General features: G+C 40.7%; 1 protein-coding gene across 6 annotated transcripts in view; it reads left to right on the forward strand.

Annotated features, from left to right (window-relative positions):
- mfsd13al (major facilitator superfamily domain containing 13a-like) overlaps positions 1-18,817 on the forward strand; it is a 44,854-nt gene that overhangs the window by 13,528 nt on the left and 12,509 nt on the right. For 5 of the 6 annotated variants that reach the window (XR_014731783.1, XR_014731782.1, XM_084678012.1 and 2 more), the window contains exons 2-6: positions 12,540-12,854; positions 13,006-13,434; positions 13,893-14,047; positions 14,270-14,353; positions 14,484-14,627. Coding sequence is in view for 4 of the 6 variants with exons in the window: in XM_084678012.1 (XP_084534138.1) it covers positions 12,540-12,854; positions 13,006-13,434; positions 13,893-14,047; positions 14,270-14,353; positions 14,484-14,627 (1,127 nt within the window). In the remaining 2 variants the exon portion in view is untranslated. Of the gene's footprint in view, positions 1-12,539; positions 12,855-13,005; positions 13,435-13,892; positions 14,048-14,269; positions 14,354-14,483; positions 14,628-15,096; positions 15,784-18,817 lie in introns of those variants that run through there. The other variant, XM_084678015.1, reaches the window with a different exon arrangement.

The raw sequence follows: 18,817 nt of genomic DNA on the forward strand, positions 1-18,817 counted from the left end.
AGAAACTGTCCTTAATGAGTGTGCCAAATTTCACAAAATGTTGTCGATGGGGTCTAGGGGCTGCCATTGACTCCCATGGTACAAGAATTACAAATAATAAAACCACCAATAACAATAGGTTTCCTCCTTACGGAGGAATCCTAATAATAAATATAACTGCAAGCAGTAATGGCGGATTCCTCCAAACACTGCAAACCATTGAACAATGTTTATTCTTGACAAATTGTAACTGTATAGAAGAATGTATGCTGCAGAATTACCAATGGCATACCAAATCTGAAATGCAATACCATCAAGATCCACAAGGGCCTTTATTTCAAGCCAGTAAGTGAAGGAAGGGGGCTTGGTGAGCTTATCCATTCCAGAAAGCCTTGTATCTTTATGCATTAAGGCGTGGCCTGTAGCGCCACCTATGGGTAATGGTGGGCCATTTGTGGTGTGGTAGTTACTCTTGGCCTATACTATTAATGTTTCAGGATTTTAAAAACTTTTTACCACTGCATATAAAATCGAAAATGCAATACCAACAGGATCCACATGGGCTTTGGGTAAAGTGTGGTAGTTACTCTTGGCCTGTACTGTCAATGTGTCAGGATTTGGAGACCTTTTTACTATTGCATACAAAGTAGGAAATGCAATGACACCAAGGTCCTCAAGGGCCTATGCTGATATTCAAGGAATGAGTTGGGGCTTGGTCAGCCCACACAGTCCTGATATGTTGCGTGTATGTCTTGCCAAGCCCGCGCGTGTCAAGGGAAGAATGAGTGTGTGAGAATTTGGAGCATGCGCGGGGAGGAGCAGGGGACACATTTCATTGTAAATTTCCCTAGAAATTAGCCAAGCATGCATGTTTCAAAGATTCACCAAAAATCGACCTTTCATCTTAGAGTCAACTTTTTCTCAGATTTGTGTACTAAACATTCTCAAGAGTCTTCATATGAACTTGTTTGACTGGCTTACATGTAAAGCATTGCGAACCATTGAAAAATGTATATTCTTGACAAATTGTAACTGTATAGAAAAATCAATGCTGCAGAATTTCCAATGGGATACCAAATCTGAAATGCAATAACATCAAGATCCACAAGGGCCTTTATTTCAAGCCAAGAAGTGAAGTGCTTTAATCTTCACAAGAAGTGAAGTGCTTTGTGCTTTAAGGCGTGGCCTGTAGCGACACCTATTGGTAATGGTGGGCCATTTGTGGTGTGGTAGTTACTCTTGGCCTATACTATCAATGTTTCAGGATGTTTTTAACTTTTTACCATTGCATACAAAATCGGAAAAATATACCAACAATATCCACATGGGCTTTTGTTAAAGTGTTGTTGTTACTGTTGGCCTTTACTATCAATGTTTCAGGATTTGGAGAACTTTTTACCATGGCAAACAAAATCTGAAATGCAATACCATCAAGATCCACAAGGCCTTTGCAAAAGACCAAGGAATGAGTGGGGGCTTGGTAAGCCCACACTCTCCTGAAATGTTGCGTGTGCGTCTTGCCAAGCCCGCGCATGTGTCAAGGGAAGACCTATGGGTAATAGTGGGCCATTTGTGGTGTGGTAGTTACTCTTGGTCTATACTATCAATGTTTCAGGATTTTTATAACTTTTTACCATTGTATACAAAATCGGAAAAGCAATACCAACAAGATCCACATGGGCTTTTTGTTAAACTGTTTCTTTGCCTATACTATCTATGTTTCAGGATTTTGAGACCTTTTTACCATTGCATACAAAATCGGAAATGCAATACCATCAAGATCCACATGGGCCTTTTTTCAAGCCAATACGTGAAGGGAGGGGGCTTGGTGAACCTATCCATTCCAGAAAGCCTTGTATCTTTGTGCTTTTGGGCGTGGCCTATAGCGCCACCTATGGGTAATGGTGGGCCATTTGAGGTGTGGTATTTACTCTTGGTCTATACTATCAATGTTTCAGGATTTGAGACCTTTTTACCATTGCATACAAAATCGGAAATGCAATACCATCAAGAGCCACATGGGCCTTTGCTAAAGACCAAGGAATGAGTGGGGGCTTGGTCAGCCCACACTCTCCTGAAATGTTGCGTGTGCGTCTTGGCCGCGCGTGTGTCAAGGGAAGGCTGAGTGTGTGTGAGATTTTGGAGCACGCGCGGGGAGGAGCAGGGGAGACATTCATTGGAAATTTGCCTAGAAATTAGCCAAGCAAGCATGTTTCAAATATTCACCAAAAATCGACCTTTCATCTTACAGTCAACTTTTTCACAGATTTGTGTTATGAACATTCTCAAGAGTCTTCATATGAACTTGTGATTGAATCAGAGTATCAGTTTTTGACTGGCTGATGTGCAAAGCATTATTTTAGCGTTAGCAATAAGTTCAATTTGATTTATATCAATCATTTTTAGAGATATGAATTTGCCTTTGCACATGGTAATATGTTGTAGTGTCTTCCTCCGATCTACCAAGTTTAGTGTTGATATCTCAAAGATTTGCTGAGACATGACTTCACATCCTGTTTGGCGGCTTTTCTGATGAATTTGATTGGCTGTACCGGACAGACGGTTATGAGGATCAAAATTCCTTTGATAACTTTTGTGAGGCTTGGTTTGAAGATCATCTCTGGTGATTTTGAAGAATATATGACAAAAATTGTAGGAGGAGTAGGCTTTCAAAGGTTTTTGATAAAACCGGAAATGGCGGGAAATCTATATAACCGGAAATTAACGCCATGGTGTGCGTTGAACTCGGCTTGATCCAGGGAATCCAATGGTACCTCATTTTTGAAAATTAGTCATACGGTTCAAAAGTTGCGTGTGTAAACACAAGTCCAACTTTGACCCATTGGTGGCGCTAGAGTGGTCTAATGGGAGACATGAAACTTGGTGTAGGTATAGAAGAAACTGTCCTTAATGAGTGTGCCAAATTTCACAAAATGTTGTCGATGGGGTCTAGGGGCTGCCATTGACTCCCATGGTACAAGAATTACAAATAATAAAACCACCAATAACAATAGGTTTCCTCCTTACGGAGGAATCCTAATAATAATAATACTAACAATAACAATAGGTGCCTCGCAGCTTCGCTGCTTGGCCCCTAATAACTAGAGAGCATACAATTTCTGGGGAAATTGTGAGGGTGTGCTTGCGGCTGCCCCAGCTGCCCATAGTCTTCTGGTGTTTACATATTTAAAAAAGCATTTAAGTGTATGACTGCAGTTCTGACCATTGTGTTCCCTTGATAATAAGTTTGTAAAAATGACATGCATCACTCAGATGGAGGAGAGGTGATACTGGTTGGTTGGAAGAGAAGGAGGCCAAATGTAGCTCATGAAGATGCAGCGCTAGGTAACTTATTAAATTGTAATCAGATAAACAACTTGTTGGTTGCCCAACAAGAGGAAGACACAGCATCTGCTTCTTCAACTCCTTAATCCTCTCAGGGCACCTGTTGCACCGGGTTAGAAAGACATCAGCATAATGTAGCTAATTTTACACAATACATTAAGGATAAAAAAAATCTACACCCATCTTTGCTATATTTAAAGGGTCAATTGTAGGCTATGGGACGTCTAATATTACAGTTAGTCTAATTATGTGTAAGACCGTGTTTCTCAAGTGGTGGGTCCCGACCCAAGTGGATCGCAAGCTGGTGTAGGACTTATTGATTCATAAAACCATCTAAACTCCATATATTAATGTTTTCTGTTATTTAAAAGTAAGCTCAGACGTATGAATGGAAAAGGAATCTTTGTAAACCATCCTGGTCTGTTGTTATGTGTAAACCGAACATTTCACTTAGCTACTTGACTTTAAATAATCACTTTGTATTCTACCAAATACAACAAAGCTGACTAGACTAGCTAGATTTTTTTTTAGCTAACTGACTATCACTACGGCACTAGCTGGTGGCTGGACGATTTGTACAGTACCTCCCAGAAGAGGTCTGGAACGGAAGACTAACAAGGTAGCAAGTTAGCTGTAGCTAAGTCTAACACTTGGTAACACTGCAGATAGTAGCAGATGTGCTGGGGTAACAGCTAGAGCTAACTCCTCTGTGAAATAGCAGGCCACTGTTTCCGAAAGTAGATCTACTAGCTTAGCTCTAATAATATCAGCGTAGTAGCTATAGAGCTATCATATGTAGCTAGCTAGATTTCACAAACGTGTTTCATATCACAATGTAAAACGAAAACATTTGGCAGACCGGTGTAAAAATTGACCTAATCTCTATGACTTAAATGTCATTGCAAGTTTTTAACTTCTCGTGATATTTTCAGGCATTTAGCCTACTCATATTGCATTCATTCATTAATAAAGAACCCCCTTTGAAGCTTATTTTAACAACGACGTACCAGCAGTAGCTATCTCAGATGGAATCGCGATTAAAATAGTACCATCTGCTAACTGAAAATATGCCCCCAAAAACGTGAATAAGCTTGACATTTAGTTAGGGGAAAATAACTCATTCATAAAAATGTCAGTGGTAGCGATCATTGTCAGTAACAAGGCAAAATGCGATATAGCCCTGCTGTGTGGAGAAGCTGCCCCGGTAAATTGTAGGCTACTACTACTTACTAGCCTGTCTTGGTAGCGATTGCGTTGGTTTAATTCGATTTAACGTTACTTCCGTTGTACGGTCTAGGCTGAAATGAATTATTTTCATGAACAGATTGACAATGTTTAGGCTGTGGCGATGGAGTTCAGGTTAGTAGTCACGAGTCAGAAAAGTTCACCTATTGAAAGACTTTTGAAGTAAGGGGTAGTGCTGAACATGAGCCGCCGTTTGACATCCTACGAGCTGTTAACAGCTGCAGTGTGGAGATGTTTTTTTTAGCTTACGCTACTAGCGTTCTTCTAGACTAGTAGTAGGCTACAGTACAGCGTTGCAGTGAGCTACACTGGTTTGAAACCACAGGTAATGATAATTTCACCAACAAATCGTTTAGTTGTAATCTAATGTCATAATAAATCCTACAACGAAAATGTATTTGTGAGGAATGTTTATTTTAACGATTGAAAACAGATGCATCATAAACCGCAGTAAGATGTGTTGCCCGGGCAACAGAGGCTAATGTCATGATGCTAATGCTTCAGTGAAATTGTTTCCGAAAGTAGATGTACTTCCTTAATAATATTACCTGATATTGTACATTACACATCACAATTGTGTGTCATATCTCAAAGTAAAATTAGCAAATAGTTATCACCAAGGCCTATTTGTTTGTGGCGTTTCTGCAGCTGCCTTGCTGTAAAGAAGTTAGCCTAAGCCTAGCCATCTCCCAGAAGTTAACGAGCTGCTAAACTAATGTTCTGCTAGAGATAGTCACGCGAGTTTTCGTGACGTTAGTGACGTTAGTGGCGTCAGTGACTGGGACGTTAGTGACGTTAGTGGCGTCAGCAGAGAATGTCTAATATAGAGAGAACTGCCACTCTCGGGAAACTTCCGGGTTCTGAACTGGTTGAAATTCCATGTGAGGGCGCTAACGAGTGAGTGCAGAATGAATGGAGATCTATGGAGCGGTACCCCTCAAAATCCACTTTTCTCGGGATATAATTTTTTGTCCAGTAATTTGAATTCTGAATTCGAAAGGGGAGGCCAAAAAAATACACACTGCCGGGTTTTAGATTTTTTGAAAGTCGCCTTTCTGTTCTAAAAAGCTTTTGAAAATGTCGTTGACGTCATATACATCGTACGACCAGAGCTACTGTTTGACGGCAAGCTCTGGTCTCTCAGGGCATCGACAACACAGCTGACAGGTTAGGCTCTCCCTGTCAATACACATGCTTGAAAGAGTTTTGGCTTGCTAATGTTGTTGCTAATGTTGCTAATGCTCCGACATTCTGATTCTGCTTCGGATGCCATCAAGCGGGAGCTCTGGTCGTATCAGTCCTTTACTAACCAATCAGCATTCAGTAGCAGAATGCTAGCGTGTTATGTACAACAACGACTCACCATGTAAGAAATCAAAAGGACATAAGTACTCGTTCATTCAATTTTCGACCTATAATCCATGTTGAACATGCACAAACTACAATCAAATCGGAGGTTTTTCAACGACAATCAGGCGAAAGAGACAAATTTAGCTGTTTAGCTCCATAGACTCCCATTCAACATGCACTCGCTCGCGATCACCCCCAGTGGAACTCTGGTGGAACTGCAGCCAAATTCGGTACAATGGGATTTAATAGGGAGTGGCAAGGCTCTCCTTAAACAGGCTCTGGCGTCAGTGACTGTGGCTAGCAAGTTAGCCACCGTTAGCTTCACTTTTCGTCACAAAAACGTAATTTCTACTAAACTGTGCAACGGAACGTAAATCCCGATACAAGCAACTCAATCGCTACCAAGACAAAACTTTTGACACCTAGGTTGCCTATGTAGTCCAAATATTGACAACGTTTTAGGGGTGGGAAAATAAATAAATAATAATATATATGTGAGATAACAATGGTTGTGCCCTTGCCGAAGGCAAAGCACACCCAATAATAATAATAATAATAATACTAACAATAACAATAGGTGCCTCGCAGCTTTGCTGCTTGGCCCCTAATAAGAAAAGGTAGAATCACTTATGTGGCTTCGCCGCTTCGCGGCTTGGCCACCAATAATAATAAGAAAAGGTAGAATCACTTATGTGGCTTCGCTGCTTCGCGGCTTGGCCACCAATAAGAAAAGGTAGAATCACTTATGTGGCTTCGCCGCTTCACAGCTTGGCCACCAATAACAATAGGTTTCCTCCTTACGGAGGAATCCTAAATATAACTGCAAGCAGTAATGGCGGATTCCTCCAAACATTGCGAACCAGAGGGTATCGAGTACACGCAGCAAGTTTGGTGTGAATCCATCAAAGATTTGCTGAAATACGACCCAACTTCCTGTTTGCTGGCTTAATGGCACATTTTGATTGCCTGTAGGGGGCAAACGGTTTCGAAAATAAAAAAACCATGTGAAGCTTGGTCTGAAGATTTTATCTGCCAAATTTGGTGAAGATTGGACAACATTTGTAGGAGGAGTAGAGAAAAAACGTTTTTCAATTAATTAAAAATGGCGGCAGCATCAATTCGGCTATTATCACAAATTATTATGAGTCACACACGGGATGTCCCAAGATATCAAGAGACAAAGGAATCACTTAATAAAGGCAAACAAATCAATAGTTATTGGCCAAAACACATTTTTGCTTCCTGCGGCCACGCCCAGTGATCACATAACACCAAATTGTGTGGAGATCCTCAGAATAGAGTTCCGAGTCATCATACCAAGTTTGGTGTTGACATCTCAAAGATTTGCAGAGATTTGATCCAATTTCCTGTTTGGTTGCTTTGTTACCGATTTTGATTGGCTGTAGCGGACAAACGGTTTTGAAAATCCAATGTAAGTGTAATGCCTGAGTGAGGGTTGCTCTGAAGATTATGTATGCCAATCTGGGGAAGATTGAAATAAAATTGTAGGAGGAGTAGGCTTTCAAAGGTTTTTTATAAAACCGGAAATAGCGGAAAATCTATATACCCGGAAATCGACGCCATGGTGTGCGTTGAACTCGGCTTGATCCAGGGAATCCAATGGTACCTCATTTTTCAATCGGTCATACGGTTCAAAAGTTACATGTGTAAACACATGTCCAGCTTTGACCCGTTGGTGGCGCTAGCGTGGTCTAATGGGAGACATGAAACTTGGTGTAACTGTAGAAGTGACTGTCCTTAATGAGTGTGCCAAATTTCACAAAAAGTTACCATATGGTTCTAGTGGCTGCCATTGACTTCCATGGTACAAGAATACAATAAAAAAAAAAAAAGAATAAAACTAATAAAGCTTCGCTGCTTGGCCCCTAATAATAATAATAATACTACCAATTACGATAGGTGCCTCGCAGCTTCGCTGCTTGGCCCCTAATAATAATACTAACAATATCAATAGGTGCCTCGCAGCTTCGCTGCTTGGCCCCTAATAATACTAATAATAACAATAGGTTTCCTCCTGACGGAGGAATCCTAATAATACTAACAATAACAATAGGTTTCCTGCTGACGGAGGAATCCTAATAAAACTAACAATAACAAAAGGTTTCCTCCTGACGGAGGAATCCTAATAAGAAAAGGTAGAATCACTTATGTGGCTTCGCCGCTTTGCGGCTTGGCCACCAATAATAAGAAAAGGTAGAATCACTTATGTGGCTTCGCCACTTCGCGGCTTGGCCACCAATAAGAAAAGGTAGAATCACTTAAGTGGCTTCGCCGCTTTGTAAACAAGTTTAGCTTGCTAACGCAAGAGCATAGGTAGAATGTGTGATAATTTAGCCTAGTTCATTGGCAATGGGGCTAACGTTGATTCATATTCCTGACTGTGTTTCATTCAAATAAATAACCTGTGTAATGTAAATCTACAATTCACGATGCATGTTTGTCCAGATCTTGGTCATGTTATTTTTCAGCAAGTTATTTAGAGCTAGCTAGCTAACTGAACCCGAGTAGAATCAGGATATGGTTTGGTTGCTAAACTGTAGCCTAATGTTCTACCCACCCAAGTCAATCCACTTTGCTTCAACAACAAAAGTGGAAACAAGTAATGTTTTCATTTCAAATGATATATAGTCAATCTGTTGAAAACAGTGTTGTGTAGACACAATAGATTTAGTTGCGCGTTTTTATTTCAAATCTCCAACTTAGTGTTTCAGCGAGTGCTGCTGTTGGCCGTGTTGCGTTTTGCTCCCCAGCTTCACTCGTGAAAACCAACCAATCAGCGCACAGCTTATCTAAATATTAATGAGCATACCATAAAAGGAGAAAAGCTAGTGTTTTTTTCCGGGAACATTTCAGAGGATCTGTCAGTGGGCATAGAACAGCACCCAGGCCATTTTCAACCCAACCAATGTTACATACCCTATTCGGAGACCTTAAGGAACAGTGTGAAATACCCCCAAAAAACACAAAACAATTGCCCCTTTAAATAGGCTGACCTAGTGAAACTAGCCTGGCTAATGTAGGTCGTTTTCTCAGGAAAATGACAAATGAAATAGGCTTGTTTTGAAGGATCCTATATACTGGCTATTTTCAGTAGACTCTTGTCTACAAAATGCAGCCCTCCCTGACGTTTTAGCACTAGAATTTAGTGAATTACGATATAGTTTACACACTGCCAGTGAGTAAGCGAGCCGACTCTGTCATTGAGGCTAAGTCAAAACAATGTACCCTCGGGACACAGTCTCACTCCACTTGCAAGTTTTCCACAAATCACAAAAATAATCGGAGCATCTGGCTACAAGCACAATTCCTACATCTCCTAAAGGCTTCCCTCCTCGAGGTTTGGTAACAAACACATTTTTGGTGTCAACCGAACTGTAAAATGGTTAACTTATGAACCTAACAGGGGCGACTAAAACATGGCTGCCGCCTAAGCCTATGCGGTCTCCCTGGCGCATAGGCTTATTACAAAGACTTTCTCAACCCTAATCAAAATTCTGAGCCGACAGGTCTGTGGGGAATTGCTTGTTCTCCTAAAAGCTACCCTCCTCTACCGTTTTGATGAATTCGCAGAGATGCTAACTTACATGATTCAGTAATTACACAGAGGGAAAAAGCTAGCTACTTTTCGAGTTCGGTATTCCGTCACTTCAAACTCACGATCTAAAGGTCTCAAAGTGCTCAAACCTTCACAATAATTTAAGAGTAGTGTACTTTCACGAACCCAATCATTGATTCTAGCTTAAAATGTGTAAAAATAGGACTTACCGAACGTGGCTGCCTCAGACACGGCTTTCAGGTGATTCCAGTTGAAAACAACAATGGCCGCCAAAAAATAATTTATATTCCTAACGGCGAGCTGCGATCGGAAGCTAAATGAGGGTGAGGGTGGGGCTTGGTCAGCACACCATTTCCAGAAAGGATGTGTGTGCGTCTCGCCAAGCTCGCGCGTGTGTCAAGTAAGTTGACCACTTGTCCCTCTTTGCGCTGTATAGCACAGCATTTCAATATGCGACGTGCGGAACAAGGGGTGAAAATGCTGTGCGACACAATGCAAAGCGGGACGGGTGGTCACCCTAGTGTCAAGGGGCAGGATGAGTGTGTGAGAATTTGGAGCGCGCGCACTATGGAGCAATTCAATTGAATTCAATCATATATTGACATACCAAGGTGAAATTGTTTATGGTACTAGAGATTGATGTCGTCTTGAACCCTATAAGGTTTGAAAAACAATCAGTCAAAATTATATTAGATTTATTAACAAAAAAAATATTGAGGCAATTTGGACATTTATATAAATGTACTTCTTTCAGCCATTTTGTGTTGTATTTCTTATTCCATGGCACCCTATGTAAAGACATATATTCTACGCATCTGTAACAAATTTCAAGTCGATTGGATCTATGGTTCATGAGGAGAAGGGTTTTGAAGGTTGTACCAAATTTGGACAGTACAGCAAAATCTGTCATGGCGGACCTTATGGGTTCTTGAGGCCTTTTTGTTCCCCATGAGAAATAAGGCATGTATACCAATTTTCTGGCATTTTGGAATAATGGGGCGCTGGGGAAATCACATAGACTTTGGGCGTGTTTTATAGCGCCACCTATGGGCGTACATGGGCCACTAGCCGTCTGGGAGTAATGAGTGACCTGTTGAATCATTGGGCCAAATTGGAAAAAATCGGGTCCAGAACTTTTTGAGCTATTGGGCTATTTAGCGGAGAAATATAATAATAATAAGAAGAAGAATACTAACAAAAACAATAGGTTTCCTTCTACTGAAGGAACCCTAATAATGTGTTTGTGTTTTGACCTGTGTGTAGGCTATGAGTTTGCTGGTTTTGAATATCCCAATACATGTCAGTTCTGAAAATAAAATGATTATAGTCTAATGGAATTTTAGTTCAAATGTAGCATGCCGGCTGTAGGTGGCCTATGATGATTGAACACATTTATTAAGCTAATATGTGCTGTTCACAATAGAGGTTGCCATTGGTTACTTTTTGTTGTTATATGTTATTGCACTGCAAAATATTAATGACAGGGGGCCCCCAATCAGTTTCCGTCCCCCCTGAGACACAACCCTTGCTCCGCCCCCGGATGTATCGCAATGGCTCGTAGCCCCCGTTGCTGTAAGATGCCTCAAATTTAACCATTCTCATCTGATCACCCTGGTTTGCAAAGATGCACACTCATAATCATTTCAATGAGGAGAAAGGCGGATATCGCGCACCATAACAACAACAGCAGAATGGTTATCCAAATAACAAAGAAGTGTACAACACTGGCGTTACAGCGTTTGTATACACACACACACTTGATGCCATCTACCTTTACATTAGCAACAGTAACTCAGCTGTTAGCTGCGGAGCTAATGTTACAGCCACATTCTAAGGGTAGCAAGCTAGGTAACCATATACAGTAAAGCTACAAAATGATATAGTGTTAGTTAACTTACTTGTCCAAGGTTTGTAGATTGACCAAGGAGAGTTAGTAATGATCCAGAAATTAATTTCAGCAAGGCCAGCTTTGTGTTGGCTCAAGTTGAGGAAACAGTAGTGGCTGAAAATGTTTGGCGCAGTCATACAAAACTTTGGGAAGTTGTGTCGGTGCATTTCCAGGGAAAATACAATTAAGATACTGGTTGTTCAGAGGCTTGGATGAAAGAACTAAAAAATACTTTAGTTTTGATTTTACATCCAAACACTGAGCAACTGTTATGCTTCGTTCGTTTGCTAGCCATGATGTCTCTCCAGGAAAAACTGATATTGCACTTGCCTTCACACGATCGTAGCTCAGTTTTTCATGGGCGAGCCAGATTATCTGGGCAGGCAAAGCAGAGAGAAGGGCGGTAGCCTGGCTCCTTGTGACTTCACAAGGAGCAGATTTTCAAACAGAGCGTTTGAGCCTTCATTTTCTCAAAGGCGGAGAAGAACACCCAGGGCTTGGTTTACACCTATCGAAAATTCTAGCCACTGGGGGACCAAAGGCAGGCTAGGGGACCTCATTAATGTTAAATAACCTCCTAAAGTTTTCATGTCATGTGACCTTTAACTTCAAATAGGCCTAACTGGATGATAAAGTCCATATAACAAGTTCAGATGGAACACAATTTAAATGATGAGGGAGTTTTATTCACTCACAAACTATACTGCTGTATAATAAACATCCACAAAATTAGACTTATATAAAAGTCTGGAATATAAAATATGTTGTCTCATAGCCTACTATGATATCCTGTTCCATAATAATAATAATGTACTCAAATCTCACTCAAAAATACTTCAGATACTTAAGCAACCACAGATTGACTTTGGTCTGTCTTCTCCCCAACGTGATGTCATGCAATGCATTGTGGGAGATAAAAGAATCATTGCAAAAAAGTACCTACTTTTTTTACAACATCAAATACAATGGATAACAGTTTAAATGTTTATTACCAACAAGCAAATTGCACAAATTTGTTTGAAAAAAAGAACCTGCAAGATGGCCTTTAAGTAGGCAGACAAAATGTAGATGGCCATAACATTGTATTCTTTGTTCAGTATCTTTTATCTTGCAATAGACTATAATCTCCTCATTTTGTTAATCCTTGTTCTCTAGGTGGTGTACATGATATGGAATGCTGTAAACGACCCCCTGTTTGGCTACCTCCAAGACAACTCCCGCATGGCCTGTTGTTCTCGACGACGGCTATCCATACTCTATGGTGCTCCCTTCTATGCCCTGGCCTTCCTGTTGGCCTGGTTCCCATGGGGATTGTATACCTCAGGTGATTGGCTCAGTGGCCTACACCTAGTGGTAACGCTGTGTGCTTTTGATGGCATGCTGACTTTTGTCCTATTGGCTCAGTGTGCTCTTTTTGCAGAGATCTCGTGTCACCACCAGAGTCGTCTCAGACTCATCAAGTACAACCAGGTGGGAATTGAAGGACCTGCAGAAGGATTTATATGGAACCTTCGGGGGGGGGGGGGAATTAAAAATAAATTTAGGTCTAATGTGTTTGTGCTTTCCTTCCTCTTGTACTCTTGTTCTATCTATAATGTTCCTTCAACTACTGTCCACCCAGGTGGCATCTCTTGTGGGGTCCTCCAGTGTTCTGTTCTGTGGCCTTCTCTCCAGCAACATGGATTACTTTCCAGCCTTCCAAGGCTTCACCGTCCTCGTAGCAGTCCTTGCCTGCGGCTGCATGATGTACACAGGCGTCCACAGTGAGAGTCGCTTCGATGGCAAAGGCTCTACTTTTGGGTCATCGGGGTCAGATGACCAGAGCCCAAGCCAATCAGCACTTTCCTTCTCCGCAGTGACCTCTATGACCTGGCAAATTCTAGGCAATAGGGACTTCCGGCTGTTTGTGCTGATGAACTTCTTCCAAGTCTTCATGCTAGCCTTCTGGAATAACTTCACCATGATTTTTACCGAGCATCTCATCCCTCCTGATGTTCTGCCTTCGCTAGCTAAAAGCTTCATGTATGGGGCTGGATTCATCTGCCCTCAGGTACTGAACTAGACAGCCTGGGTGTGAATAGATACACTGGAAACTGGGCACTGGGGCAGTGAAAATGCCTTCAAAATGTGTAGGGTAAACTTTTATGAATGTGTTCCACCAAAAATATCTACATGTTCTAGAAGTTGTATTCATCACACAAAAATAACTATTTAAGGCTTTTAACTTACTTGGGAATATTGACAAATCCAGTCCAATGAACCAAAGAGATGAGCCTGAAGCAAAGTTTGCAAGTCGTGGAAGTTCATGGCAGGATGGCAGATAGACATAATTTACTATCCTTAAGCATTGCGAGGGTAAACAGTAGGAATCATTGACTAATATAGTATACATTTTGGGGGGGATCAATTTGAATATCGAGAAGTGACTGTTGTGATTCAGCAGTTTGCACCCTGACAATGTTAACATCAAACATAGGAAGTACGCTAATATCAGTTTTCCTATGTCAGATGTTGGTGCTGAGCAGTCAGAGTCTGCTCCACAGCCTGGGATACTACAAGATCATCCTGTTTACCTTTTACATAGAGGCCTGCATGGCTATACTCATGCTCTTGCTGGGTCCTCACCACTACTACATCCTAGCACTCTTCCTTACCACTAACATGTGAGTATTCAGTCATTTGCATCTGTAGCGTATACAGTAAGAAACTGCCTTTTCTTCATTAGTTAGCTTATCCAGTATTGTTTGGCATAAAGGATCCAACATGGGAGTTGAATGTATACATTGACTGACCATGTTAATGTCACCAAATGTGTTATCAACAGAAATTGATGGTAATTAATTGTGTGCATTCAAATATGTATCGTATTTGCTTTCGTACGTCAGGGTCGTTATCCAGGCAGCTTTCAGTCTCTTCAACCTCCCTCTGGCAGACATCATCGACTCCGACCTGACCCAATACAAACGCAGGTGAACAAGTTAGCACTGTGGTTCTTGTGCAATTTGTAAAGAGTTTACACTGGTAAAAGTTATTTGAATATGATTAAATCCTGTGATGTCCTGTTTGTATCTGACGTCTCTCATTCTGTTTCCCATTGAGCTCCCCACTCTCCTCAATGGTGTTTGGGACCAATGCGCTGTTCACCAAGCCAGCCCAGTCTCTGGCCCCTATGATGGTGGTCACCATTCTAAACCAGTTTGGCTATGAGGAGCTAAAAGAGGCTGGGAGCAGAGCAAGTCCTGGGTAAAATAAAAAACTTCTTGTTAATGTTAACATGTTCTTGGTTTGCTCTGATGTTCATCCAACGATCAAATGTGTCTTGCTTTAACTTGTGGCTGGGTTAAAGGACGACAGTGTGCAAGATGGTTTAATCAATAACAATGATAAATATAGCTGCAGGCAGCAATGGTGGGTTCCTCCTCAACATTGCAAACAATTTCAAAATTGACTTGACACAATGCCATCACTTTGAAAGTTGTCAATCAGGGCGTGGCCGTAGTGCCACCTATGGGTAATGGTGGGCCATTTGTGGTGTGGTAGTTACTCATGGCCAATACTATCAATGTTTCAGGATTTGTAGAAGTTTTTACCATTACATACAACATCGGAAATGCAATTACACCAAGGTCCACAAGGGCCTATGCTAAAAACCAAGCAGTGATTGGGGGCTTGGTCAGCCCACAATTTCCTGAAATGTTGTGTGTGTTTCAAGGGGAAGGCTGAGTCTGTGAGAATTTGGATCGCGCGCGCTGAGGAGCAAGGGGAGACATTTCATTGGAAATATCCCAAGCAATTAGCCAGGCATGCATATTTCAAATATTCACAATAAATCAACTTTTCATCTTAAATTCAACTTTTTCTCAGATTTGTTTACTAAACATTCTCAAGGGTCTTCATATGAACTTGTGATTGAATCAGAGTATCAGTTTTGGACCGGTGGATGTTTAAAGCATTATTTTAGCGTTAGCAATAACTGAGATTTACTTTATTTCAATCATTTTTTGAGATATGAAGTTGCCTTTGGACATGGTGACATGTTGCAGTGTCTTCCTCGTATATGGAACAGATCAAGTCCCTGGGTCAATGTGGCACTTATTTATGGACACATGAAATATGTGCAACAGGTGTAAAGTTTTAGTAAATGTTAATAATTTGGAAATTCTGTAATATATTCCTTATTGCTTCCCAAAATATAGAAAGACATGTATCCTACACACGTAGGGCTCAGAATCGAGTCTATCGGACTTGCGGTTCATGAGAAGAATTTTGTAGTTTTGGAAAAATCTTTATTGTACAGAAAAATCCATTATGGCGGCCGTTATAGGTTCTTGAGGCTTTTTTGTTCCTCATAGTAAATAAGGCATATGTAATGAATTTCAGAATTTTGGGACAAATGGGATGCAAATGGGATCATTTTGAAAATTGAAATATTAGGGTGTGGCCTGTAGCGCTACCTATTGTCTCACGTGGCCCATGTTTGGTATGGTAGTTACTAATGCTCTGCAGTTTCAACATGCCAAAATTCACAACTTTTTACAGTACTGGTATAGAGGCTGCCATTGACTCCCAAAAAAGCCAACAATAACAATAGGTTATACCAATACCCTAATAAGACTTTATTTAAATAGCACATTTCATACAAAAATTGTAGCACAAGGTGCTTTACATAAAATCAATAAAAACAGTAATAGTAAAAAGTAATAAAACCCTTCTGAACACAGGCCGCAGTCTTTGAGGTAATCCAAAACACACAAGGAATCTCGAGCTGCAGTCTTTGCGGTATCTCGAGCCACAGTCTTTGTGGTTTCCCAATATAAATAAAAATGTAACTCACTCACAAAACACAGGCCGCAGTCTTTGCAGTAATCCAAAATACACAAGCCGCAGTCTTTGCAGAATCTCGAGCCACAGTCTTTGCGGTATCTCGAGCCGCAGCCTTTGTGGATTCACAATATAAATAAAATGTAATTCAACAAAAACACAAGCTGCAGTCTTTGCGGGAATGAAAATCAATAAAAACAATAATACAAGTAAATATAGCTGCAATTAGAAATAAAGGGGGCAAGCAGCATTTGATACGGAAATTCAGTAGCTAAAAAAACAAAACAAAAAAACAAAACTTTTTTTTATTTATTATTTGCATTTTTAAATCTCAATATACTTTTCTGTAACTCGGTGGCACTACCCGAAACTTTTAGTTACCTTCATGGCGTTGCACAAAAGACGCATACCGAGTTTTGTAACGATAAGCCAATGCGTTTGGTAAATATGTCATTTTGAGACAAAATGCGCTGTCTAGATGTAGCAGCGTCATATCTACAGAGCACAATAAATCCGCTTCTTCTTGACTATAAATCCCCTGACAATGAAACGTTATCGTTACTATTATGATTATACTGCTAAACAGCTACTGTGGCATACCTGGCTTTGCTAAACATATGGTCCGGTATCACGACAAGCTTGATGACTGTGGCTGGATTTGATCCTACGACCTTACATTTCATAGAAGCCCGTCTTATCCTTGTGAGCTATTCTCACTGCTAGGAAATGCTGTGTTCGAAAAAAAAAAAAAAAAAAAGGAAGCCGTGTCTCCCGTGGCGAGCGTTGTCAGGTTTGACCCAAGTATAAACAGCTGTAATTCAGTCATATTTTGACATATCAAGGTGATTGTGGTAGGAAGATGATTAGATGATATGCTTGTGATGACATTTCCAAAGTTTCGTCTCCATACGGTAAACCGTTGCAGAGACAAGGCCTCACGTCCGCTTTGGCGTGCTCTTTGTCAAAATCGTTCGCGCGTTACTCGTTAACGGTTTGACTTATCAATAAAATTTGGATCACTTTTTGTCGGCATGGTCCGAAGATGATCTGTTACGATTTTCATGAAAATCGGAGCAACGGCTTAGGAGTTCAAAAAAGTTGGCATTTCTTAAAATACAAATGACGGAAAGACCTTCAGTACGACAATGGTGCCATTGGGTTCAGTTGAATCTTCTGCATATAAGGAATCCAATGATACCTCACTTAAGAAAAACGGTTTCATGGTTAAAAAGTTATGGGCGTAATGACCCTCCAACTTTGATGCATTGGTGGCGCTATAGTGCTTCAGGGATCGACATGAAACTTGGTGACAATAACCAGGAGACCGTTCCAAATCAGTGTGCCAAATTTCAAAACTTCGCACCAATTGGTTCTATGGGCTGCCATAGACTCCTAGTCCTAAGTATAATAATAAAATTAACAATTCCAATAGGTGCCACAGCAGCTTTGCTGCTGCTTGGCCCCTAATAAAACCCTTCTGAGATAAAAAAATTAGTGCTTCCCTAATATTTATGGGTAATGTGTTCCATAGTTTGGGGCGAAGTTGACAAAGGCGGCATCACTAATCTTCTTATAACTGCTTCTGGTGACCTCTAATGGGGCGGCATCTGATGATCACAGTTTTCTAGCTGGTGTGTAGTTAGTAAGAGAGTTAGCAATATAGCTAGGTCCTTTGTATGTGAGAAGAAGGACCTTAAAGTCAATTCTGAAGGTAACAGGAAGCCAGTGTAAAGTAGCAAGGACAGGATTAATGTGTTCTCATCTTTTAGTTTTGGTTAATAATCTAGCTGCAGAGTTTTGAATGAGCTGTAGTCTTTCAGTGGTTCTCTTGGGAAAACCAGCGAAAAGTGTGTTACAGTAGTCCAGCTGGGTGGATATAAAAGCATGAATTGGCTTCTATGCATCATTTTGGTTTATGAATAGTCGTACCTTTGCTATATTCCTGAGGTGAAAGAAAGCTGTTTTGGTCACTTTATTAATGTGAGTTGAAATTCAGATCTGAGTCCAGTATTACGCAGAGATTTGTCACCTCTGGTTTAAGCCAGGGGGTTAAAACTCCTAGATTCTTAGTTAGCGTCTCTCTTTTGGATTTGGGGCCACATAGTAGGACGTCAGTTTTGTCTTCATTTAAGTTAAGAAAGTTATCATTCATCCATTTGTTTATTGCCAACAAGCAGCTGGTAATGGAATTTATGGCTGTTGCATCGTAAGCAACAAGTTAAACAGAATCCTTTGACCGCCATTGCTCTAAGTTTTTACAATTCATATTTCAGCTAAACGGTACTTGTAAATCAGCATCTGAATAAAAATGTATCGAGAAGTGGGCAGTGTAGTTGCTGAAAATGTACTTATTTTATTGATGACACTCCTAATTTGTAAATTTGCTCCGACAATTCGATAACATACAGTAGCTAGCATCGCAGTGCAGTGCAGACACTAGCTAGTTGCTCCGTTTTATCATAATCCTATCAAATGAGTGAAATACAAACACAAATGTAATGAGCTATTGAGCCTATATCTAACACAAGTTGAAATACAGCTCAACTTGACTTAGTGTGACAATAAACTCAATGCAATTGACTGCCGTCTGACAAAGCGCGCTAGTGCGAGCA

This window comes from Hypomesus nipponensis, chromosome 17 (genome assembly GCF_054491055.1).
Source record: "Hypomesus nipponensis isolate SF chromosome 17, ASM5449105v1, whole genome shotgun sequence".
Taxonomy (NCBI): domain Eukaryota; kingdom Metazoa; phylum Chordata; class Actinopteri; order Osmeriformes; family Osmeridae; genus Hypomesus; species Hypomesus nipponensis.